Below are 10,596 nucleotides of genomic sequence, written 5' to 3'. Positions count from 1 at the left end.
CTAACACAGGAACACAAAACCAAATATTGTATGTTCTCACTTATAAATGGAAGACAAAAATTGAGTACACACGGAAACGAAGGGAACAACAGACAACAGCACCTACTTGAGGGTGGATGGTGGAAGGAGGGAAAGGATCAAAAAACTAGCTATTGGGCACTATGCTTATTACCTGGGTGATGAAATGATCTATACACCAAATTCCCATGACGTGCAATTTGCCTGTATAACAAACCTGCACATGTACCCCTGAACCTATAATAGAAGTTAATAAATAAACATATAAATAAAAATAAAATTAAAAATTAATAAAAATTTTAAAAATAAAAATAAAAAATTTTAATTTTCAAGCATTATCATTAACTTAAATTTTGAATTACATTTTAATATAATGAAGTTCTCATGAGATATTGAGATTCATAGACATTTTTCCACCAACATTAAACAACTCGAGATTTCTGTGCTTTTTATTTTTTTCAGTTATATGACATTTTTTAATTAAAAATTACAAGTTTTTTGTTCACAAGTTGAAAAGTACAGAATGTATAAAAGAGAAAAGGAAATTATAATCACCATCTAATGCACTAATGAATGTGTAACTTCTTACAGTGTTCTTTATATTCATACTGTTAAAGAATATGAAGATTATTTTGTTTATATGCATAAATGAAACATGTATGGCTTTAAAAATATTTTTGAATTGTTATAGCTAGATAACATATGATTTTAAAATGTAAATTTTAATGACTAAATTATTATATTTTATAATTTTACCATTCTTTATCTCAACATTAGACTTTAATTGGAAAATTAGGCTGATTTTTATTTTTTTAAATAACACTGTTATACACATTTCTATATTTAAACTCTGAATCATAAATGAAAAAGTGTATTAGAATAAAAATGAGAAAAAATTACTGAGTCAGAGTGTATACACATTTTTAATACTCTTGATGAAGATTGCTAAATATATATTTTAAATATTGTTATCATTTACATTTCCAATAGTATTTATGGGAACAACCATTTTACTTTGTCACAACACAAATTATTCTTTTAAAATTCATATTTTTGGTGCAATAAGAGTTGTGACTGATTACACTTTTTGTTTACTACAGAGTCTTATCATTTTCTAACATGTTCATTGGCCATTTTTAATACTCTGTTTGAGTATGAAAATTTCCTGTTCATTACATTTTCCATCAGGTTGTTTTCTTTTGGGTTTGAAATAGCTACTTACGTGTGAAGAATAAGATTTTGTCATAAATGTTTCAAATTTTTTCAGGTTATAATTTGCCTTTACATTTTGTCTTTAAATGAATAAGTGAAAAAGACAAGGAGGGGAATCATGCTGATTTGAAGTGTTGTAGTTAAATATAAGTAGTTTATAAAATTGAAGTGGATAAAGTATTTTAAAAATAACATATCTCTTGCTTATTTTTTCATCAATTTCCTTTTTCCTTTTATTTTTCCATATATTTGTACAATAAATGTTTATTATTTGTTCAGTGAGTTCTAAGTGTCATCTTAAAATTCTAAACAACATGGGAAAGGAGCTTTGACGTGATATAGCAAGATATGTATCATCTAAATCTCTGCAATAGCTGAGATGTGTCCCTGGCCAGATACTTTGGTTGTAAGAAAACTGATTGAACAGGAGGAGGACCCTTGAAACCAAAATTCTGATAACTACAAATTCTCTGTGTACCAATGAAATGAATAAAATCTATTAAATCTTCTGCCTGCCCTAAGATAAACATACAGTTTGAAGGAGATATGAAAAGATGAAAGGTCAGGAATATGAACCTTTACTCAATGGTAAACCCTAGAGTGGCAGGAATTAGAAGGCAGTGATAGTAAAGGGGGAGTATACAAGTAACTCCCCAATTCTATTCATTTTTAAAACGTCTTGTTTATTACAGTTGTTAATTTTTACTGACGTATTTTCAGATTAACTTACTCTTTCCTTTCTTTTAAACTTACTTTTTCTTTGCCATGTCCACTTAAGTGTGAAACCCTTCCAGTGTATTTTGTTCTTTGATTTTTTTTAATATCCAAACATATTTTTAACTTCTAGAATCTCCATTTGGCTATTTTTATTGCTTTTATTACCTGCTAACATTTCCCAGTTCTCTGCTGAAATATTAATTGGTTGAAAAAGTATCCTGTTTTAATTCATTAAGATAGTTATAATTACTCTCTTAAAATCCTTATTTGTTAATTCCAACATGTGGTTTATTTTGTGGTCAGAATCAATATTTTCTCTTGAAAATATTTTCTATTTTCTTGGCTCATCATTGAACAATGTTTTATTATGCCTAGGATATCATAAATATTAAGTTGTGAAGATTCTTGATTCTGTCATTTTTCTCTAGTAAACATAATTTATTTTGTTTTAGCTACTAACTTTCTTGGTTGTGCTGGAACTGCAAATTCTGTTTCTTACATAGAAATTCTGGTCTCAGTTTACAACTTTGAGCCAGTTACATACATGGGCAGTGCAGGGGTCTACCAAAGATTGGAGATCTATTCTGTGGTTTCTTCCTTTACAAGTGTTCCCTATTCTCAGAGGCATTGATAGTTGTCCAGATTCAATTTCCTGGTTATCCCAGCCAGAAAGACTACAGCCTGCATCTAGGCCTAGACTGAAAACCACAGAGTTGGGGAGTTACTTGTATAGCTCCCCCTTTACTATCACTGCCTTCTAATTAGAATGGTAAAACTGCTTGTTTCATTGTAACTATTGATATGGTTAGGGTTGATCATATCATCTTGATATTTGTTTTTTATTTGTCTCAACTATTCTTTGTTATTTTTTTCATTCCTTCTTTAAATCAATATAGTAATGTCTAGTATTCATCTCCATTTTTAGCTAATTTTCTGTGTTTCTTTTTATCACCATTGCTTAATAGTTGCTCCAGCTTAGGGCTGATAATTGCATCTTTAACTTATCACAACTAATTTGAAATAATATTATAATATAATGTAAGAACCTTACAACAGTCTATCTTGTTCTTTCTATTGACTGTGCTATTGCTGTGATAAATTAATTATAAATGTGTTATAAACTCCAAAATATGTTATTATATTCTCTTTTTGCAACCAATTATTTATTAAATAACTAAGGTGAAAATATTGTTCACAATTACCCATATATATACCTTTATGATATTCAGTATTCTTTTGTGTAAGTCTAAGTTTTCTTCTGGTATATTTTAATTCTGTTTGGAAATATTTATTTTAACAACTCTTTTTTTTTTTTTTAGAGGGCATCTCGCTCTGTCACCCAGGCTGGAGTACAGTGACATGATCTCAGCTAACTGCAACCTCCGCCTCCCTGCCTCAGCCTGCCGAGTAGCTGGGATTACAGGCGCCCACCAATACGCCCAGCTAACTGTTGTATTTTTAGTAGAGAAGGGGTTTCACCATGTTGGCCAGGCTGGTTTCGAACTCCTGACCTCAAATGATCCACTCACCTCGGCCTCTCAAAGTGCTGGGATTATAGGAATGAGGCACCACGCCCAGCCTATTTCAACAACTTTTATAGTGAATATCTTATGTTAGAAAATTCTCTCAGCTTTTTTTAGTCTGAAGAAGTCTGTTTCCCTTTTGTTTTTAAGTTATTTTTGCTAGGCATATAATTCTAGATTAATAGGTTTTTGGGTTTCTTTGGTTTTAAAAAAAATATTTCATTGCTTTAAAATGTTATTCACTTGTTCTCTGGCTTGAATAATTTCAGATTAGAAGTCTAGAATTGTTGCCTTTGTTCCTATCCACCTAATGTGTCCTTTTTCTTTTGGCTGCTTTTAAGTTTTAATCCTTATCATTGCTTTCCAGCACTTTAATTGTGATATGCTTTGGTGAGTTTATCCTATCTGAAATAATTTGTTTGTATTCTATGGGTTTGTAGTTTTCACCAAATTTGGAAAATAATTGACCATTATTATCACTTCAAATACTTTTATACAGCCCTGTGGAATTGCACCCTACAATTGTGTGGCTTGGAATTTTGCAACAGGCTCTAGGAATCCTTATGGAGATTTACGGATCTCTCTTTCTGTGAAATACCCTCATCTCCCTGAAAATTTTGGCTACCTCAATGTCTTAGTCAGTTGGAGCTGCTATAACAACATACCATGAACTGGATGACTTAACAACAAAAACCTACTTTTCACAGTCCTGGAAGCTGAGAAATTCAAGATCAGGGTGCCAGCAGATTTGGTATCTGGTGAGGGCCCACTTGCTGGTCTGCCATCTTCTCATTGTATCCTCACATGGTAGAGAGTGAACACTAAACTCTTTCTCCTCTTCTAAGAAAACTAATTCCGTCATGGAAGCTCCACCCTCATGACCTTATCAAACCTAATTACCTCCCAAAGACCCCACCTCCTAATACCATCACATTGCAGTTTAGGGTTTCAACATCTGAGTGTGGGGAAGGGGGGGAAACAAACATGCAATCCACAACACTCAGCCCCCAAGAACGCTGCCATTTGTCTCTGACATTTTGTAAGCCCACCATTCTCTGCCTGGCACCCTTCTTCCTGGATCATTATATGTTAAGGGCCTGTAGTAAGAAAACAAGCACAGCAAACCTTGTTACTCTCTTAGCAAGGATCACAGTTCTGTGCTGCCTACTGTGCAGTATCTGAACACTATTATATTTTGTATGCAGCAAAATCTTAATCTTCAATTAAGTCCAGTCCAACTTTCTTTATAATGGCCAGGAGTGGAAATACCCATACATCTTATTAAATATTAGAATTTACTATAAACTATCTGTTTACATATTTACAGGTTATAATAATCAGAAACTATTTGGAACATAAATGAGAAAATATGCTAAATATAGTATTAAATATGATACTTTATTTGATTAATTTCCACAGCCACTGAAGTTACTATTGGATACTGACTTCTGAGCTACATTATTACTAAAAGCCAAGAAAAGGCAGAAGATAAATTCAGGTTTTATTATCTGTTTCTTGACCGTTAAATAAAAAATAAAAACTCCAAATGTGGGCTATTTTTCTTTTTTAGCAAAACTAACTACTCCATCAAATCCTAGGTAGATCCAATATTTTTTACCTACACTGACAAGAGTATTAAATATTAGATGAACTTCTAGCTAAATGATTGAAATCATTTTATGATTTTTCTTTTTCTAATTTTTTGTACTGCACTGGCAATTCAGCCCAGGGCCCACAACCACCATATAAATTTTGCTTATAATAGCTTAGATACATTAAATCAGATCTTAAAATTAATCATTTCACAGTTTTAGCTTTTCAATAACTCTATATTAATGTGGCAGCATTGATGATTTTGTCAACTTACTTTATTATATTAAGACAGGAGACGTTAGTGTACTGTCTACCCATTCCTGGATTTTCCTTCATCCAGATATTAAAATTTCCATAATCGAATTTGGGTAAATGGGTGAATGAGAGAATCTCAGAATCCTTGAATATTTACTGGAAGTGCTTAGGTCCTTAAAGTTAGCCACGATAAAGATGTTTTCTTTTATTAAGGCATTTAAAAAGAATTATTTTGAGGCTACTCACATTCACTTGTATCATGCATAAGCCAGCAGATGGCAAACTTGAGATTTTTTGTGCTATTGCTCTTGTCAAAGTTGTGGAAATATTTAATTATCTATCAATGGATCTCATGAATAGCTCTTTTGGTGTACTATGGCATTAGAAAAATTAAATTCAGAAATTGTGGAGCTACTGGTATTTGGATAGTGATGTGCTTCATATGATTTTTTCTTGATTTATGTTTTTTATCCTATAATTATTTGTCTAGCAAATAATTTGGAGGGATAATTATAATAAGAATCATAAATAATTTGTCAGCTTGAACTCTTTTTTCTTGATTTCTATATTTAGGGGGAAATTTTAGGCATATTTGGGTTTATCTTAGGAGGATCATTACATGATTTTTAAAAGGCACAAAAAATACCCTTTGTGTCCCAATAAAGATAACGTAATTTTTTTTTGAAAATTTTAACACTGATGCTCATGTTTTAAAACACAAAACAGCAGTTTCCTCTATAGAAAATAATTGTTTTTATTTCTAAAAATATTTGTTTTATTGTGAATTATTGGTAGTTACTTATGTGAAGATTAGTTGAATTTCTTCCATATGCAATTTAATTTTCAAAAGTTTTGGATTTCTAACCAATGACCCAGAATCAATCAAGATTGGTTTTAATCAGGCGTATGATAACCAATCTTATATTCCAAGCCATCACATTCAGAGATAAAATGTTAACCACAATATATGTTTTGTTTGTTTCTTTTTCTCTGTGAAATTCAACTATTGTTAATACCATCCCTACGTTCTCTACAAAGGTTTATTTCCCTTCCTATATGTCTCCATTAATCAATTCATTTTAATATTACAACTTGTTGTCTTCCTAACAGAGAAGCATTTTTTTCCTAAAGAAAAGAAGTGACTAAAGACAAAGCAAAACTTCAGCAACATATATGCTGTATTATTTATGCATATCAATTGGATCATTTAGAGGACTTCTGTAATATTTAAATTAAATAAACTTTACATCATTAAAGCCATACACTAATAAGGTACTTTAGCATGTCTTTGAGGATTTAAAAATATAGAAATGAATCCACTAATTATCATTCAGTACCAATGTTTATTTGTACTCCAAATATCACAATAACTGAAGCTCTTTAAGGCCTAATAAATTGTAACTCTTCTTCCTTGCATTTGTTTTAAGAGAAGAGGACTCAAATTTTTAAATTATAGAATATAAACATATGAAAAAATTATAGTGTAGAATTGAGTTTAAACTCTAAAAGAAGCCCTTAATCAAATTTAAGAAAACTGAAACTGGCATTTATGTTACAGAACTTATGCTATAGGTCGCCGAGCTTTTATGTTCTCATCATGGGAGCTTTAAGAAGCCTCTAATCACAGAGTCGCCTGCACTGCACTGATCTGCATGTGTATAGAAGTCGAGATGCCCTAGTCTTGTGTTATTGTACCCTAACCTCATCTTCCTTTGTTCTATTTTCCTTCAGTCCATCTCGAACTGGAGAATCCAGTTTTTGAGAAAGATGACCCATACCCAAAACTCTCTCTTCATCCCACTTCCTAGATCTCCTTGATAGAATACCTTGAGATTTTTCATAAAACTAGAGTAATGAAAATGGGGTCTAAACACAGCGATCCCTAGACATCTAGAGTCTCATAGGCATCAAAAGACAATGCAAAAATATCCCAGGCCAAGCTGGACTGGCCCCTGCCCTAAAGATTCTGATGAAAGTAGACCGTCAAAAATAGTTGTGCATTAAGCCAGACTTTTTTTTAAAAAAATAATGCCTGTTCTAATGCATACACATATCTTGAATTTGGTTGAGAATATATAATCCCAGCTCAGTTCTGGGTCTAGCTATGCATCCCAGAACGTGTGGTCACACTCCTAGGGGAAAGCAAGGGTCTGCGGCTGGAGAGGAACAAAATCACCGTGGAGGTGTGGCCCCCGTCCACTGTCAACTGCTTCTTCGCCCTCCGACACGGAAGGTGACAGGCTATGATAGCTGGGAGTGGACATTCCTTGTAAGCAGGCTTGAATCTATCTAGCTCTCCGAGACAGGGGAGTTCCTTGGTGAGGGGCCTTGAGAGTCCTAGTGACATTAAGAGTCTGGCTTTTTCCACCCCCCTGGGGTTTCCGTCTTTCTTTGCTCACTGCTCCCCCTACCCCGCGTACAAGCCAAAGAAAGTTTTTCTCAGAATGAGCCCGCGTTGACGTAGGCATCGCCTCCCCTCTCCGCTGGATAGAAGCCCAGAAAGGAGCCACGGGGAGAAGCGGAGATAGGGGTCGCCTGGATTTCTGTTGCTGCGGTCCGGGGGCGGGGCGGATCAAAGGCCAGCCAAGAGTATTGGTCCTGGATCTACAAATACATCAGGCTTTTTCCTCCTCCGTCAACCTCCTAAATCCCAATGAGGTCATAGCAATGAGAGAGAATCAGCTCGAGAGAGAGGGGGAGGAAGAGGACGACGACGAGGGAGAAGAAACCCAGACGGAAAGAGGCCATCAGACAAGGTCGCTTTTTCTGGCGACAAAGCAACTGCAAGGAGAGTGGTGCTGAATATCATCCGCCCGCTCTGCCTGGGGACCCAGAGACTTGCAGAAGCACTTTGCATTGCCACGAAAACAAAGGAGAGGAGACGAAAGGGAGAGGGAGAGAGAAGCTCGGAGCAGTTCTCTTTGGATCTCCTGGAAGCAAAGCTCCTCTCCTCGGCAATAAAACAGAAGGGACCGTGTGAAAGGGTCTAGTAGGCTGGGGAGGGCGCGGGTTTCCCTGCGGAGATTTGGGACGCGGCAGAACTCTGGACAGCGCCTGGGGAGCAAGGCTCGGAGCTCCCTGGGCTCCTCCAGGTTTCCGGCTCCTTAAAAGCCCTGGTACTGGTGTGCAATCTTCGCACCACCGAACCCAGGAAGATCCTTCTACGATCCCTATCTGAACGTGCCAGGGGGTGGAGCAGCTCCTTTGCCTCTGGCCCAGCCAGGGAAGGTCTTCGTTTCTGGAAATCCAGCCCTTGTGGATAATGCCTCGCTCTTGAAGAAAGAAAAGTTTTGGGATCTGGTAGGGGGTGGAAGGGGTAAGGAGGATAGTGGAAGAAAAAAAGGTAGATGGTTGATTTCCCTCTCTGATCTGGAAGGAAGATGACCGATGAAGGATGTGCACCAGCGGTCAGATTATCGGGAGCCTCTTGGTGCTCTCCGTGCTGGAGATAGGGCTGGGGGTGTCCAGCGTGGCCGTGGGGGCGGTCAGCTTCAGCCTGGCCCTCCGAGAGCACAAGCCGCAGCTCGGAGACTCGTCCCCGGTATGGAGCGGGGTGTGTGTACGTTGAGCCATTTCACTCTCTCTTTACCTCTTTACGGTGATGGTCAGGGTGCGCGCACTAGTCACTCCCTCCCTGGGAAACAAAATCATAAATCTCTGGCTTGCATGTAGGTTCATGCTGAAAAGCTATGCTTCTTTATATTGTCCTTTATTCGTTTTTTGTTTTGTTTTGTTTTGTTTTGTTTCCTTACTTGGGCTTAAGACCAAATTAAATGGCTTTGTTTAAAGGTGGGGGTGGGGGGTTAGTTTCCACTGGCTGATTCTACAAAAGGCTGCTTTGCCCAGTGGTGCTGTTTGGGAGGCGGGGGGAAGGGGGGTGTCACACCTGTCAAGGGCAGGCTCACTTAATCTTTTGTTCCTTCTACAAGGAAAATCAAAATAAGAGTGTTCCATCATTTTTTTTTTGTATCAGGGAACAAGCAGGGAGAGTTACGCATTTATCCCTGGGCAATAATGCCCAAGGTGCACCAGAGGCAACACCAATAACAAAAAGAGAAATGTGGTGTGAGTGTGAAAGGAAGTTTGTGGGTGCATTTCATTCCAGAAAACATTGCTCTTAATTTTCCTTTGCTACATTTCTGATATTTCACCTCTGAAAATGCTTTTGTAAGTTCTAGACAGTAAGTTAGAAAAACATCAAATGGTAAGATGTGTAACAACATTCTAAATGGACAATAATTCTGCTTACAGAGTACCTAACTGCTCAGAGAAACTGTCATAGTTATCTCTAGGTCAGATGTCGGACTCAACAAGCTTCTTTTTTATTAGGATGAATCTCCAAGAAAGCCTTAGAGACCCATTTCTTCCACCAAGATACAATAAAATAACTCAGCACCATTCCTAATGTGAATCTAATTGTGAAAACCAGTTTTTTCCTTCCTTCAAGCTATATACGTGTCATATACTTCTGGATGTGTAGCTTGATCCTACTTTTCAAGATAATTCAATAGAAAGTATTCTGTCACTGATGATCTGTAGCATGTTTAACCACCATGGCTTAGTCACTTGAGCTTTAAGTCACTAAAAGAAAATGATTATTATGGAGTTCAAGAAAAATTATTCAAAAGTAATTCATTTTTGAAAGATGCTGTAACTTTTTTTTGAAACTGGCAAAATTTTGCTTTGGATAATTAGTTTTTATATATTTTTTCAGGTGAGATAAATGTTTTTAAATTGCAGAACTACAAAAAAGAAAAATAGTGTTCAATTCTAACATTGAATTCATCCAAGAATCCTTAGTTTGAATTCAATAATAAGTTACTATCAGCCTCCAAATAATTATCTTGCTCTTTGTCATGTAATTTTTGTCAATGTATATATTAAATTTGAGTTTGAAAGGATAAAGACATCTTAAATCTGATAATTGTTCATTTTATATGTGGCAGTAATTATTTGGAGAGTTGTAGTTATTGTTCTTGTTTTTGTTGTTATTATATAAACAGAAATAACACTTTAAAACTTCATTGAACAACTGTCAAAATGAAGTGTAATGTCAACATTTAGGGAAAGAGGGAGAAAAGGTGATCTTATGATATCTTAATGGGGAGAAGCCTTAAATACTCTACAGCTCAATCCCCCCCCCGAAATTCAACCAATTGAGTCAATTAAGTTAGATTTTCCCTAGATAATACTAAAGTATCCAGTTTATCTTTGAGAATTAAAAAAATGGTTATGTTAGCTTAGTATCATGTAAGAAAAAAATGATTAAATGTTTTTT

At 35.6% G+C, this 10,596-nt stretch overlaps 1 protein-coding gene across 3 annotated transcripts in view; it reads left to right on the top strand.

The window, feature by feature from the left end:
• The first annotated feature begins 7,714 nt into the window (after window positions 1–7,714).
• The window catches only part of TMEM196 (transmembrane protein 196), a 51,943-nt gene continuing 49,061 nt past the window's right edge, over window positions 7,715–10,596 (top strand). For 2 of the 3 annotated variants that reach the window (XM_030822206.1, XM_030822204.1), the window contains exon 1: window positions 7,715–8,859. In XM_030822206.1, coding sequence (XP_030678066.1) covers window positions 8,713–8,859 — 147 coding nt within the window. In that variant the 5' untranslated portion in view covers window positions 7,715–8,712. Of the gene's footprint in view, window positions 8,878–10,596 lie in introns of all 3 variants that reach the window. The other variant, XM_030822205.1, reaches the window with a different exon arrangement.

The sequence above is a fragment of the Nomascus leucogenys genome, chromosome 11, assembly GCF_006542625.1.
Source record: "Nomascus leucogenys isolate Asia chromosome 11, Asia_NLE_v1, whole genome shotgun sequence".
Lineage (NCBI taxonomy): Eukaryota > Metazoa > Chordata > Mammalia > Primates > Hylobatidae > Nomascus > Nomascus leucogenys.
This window is presented reverse-complemented; position numbering and strand designations above follow the sequence as displayed.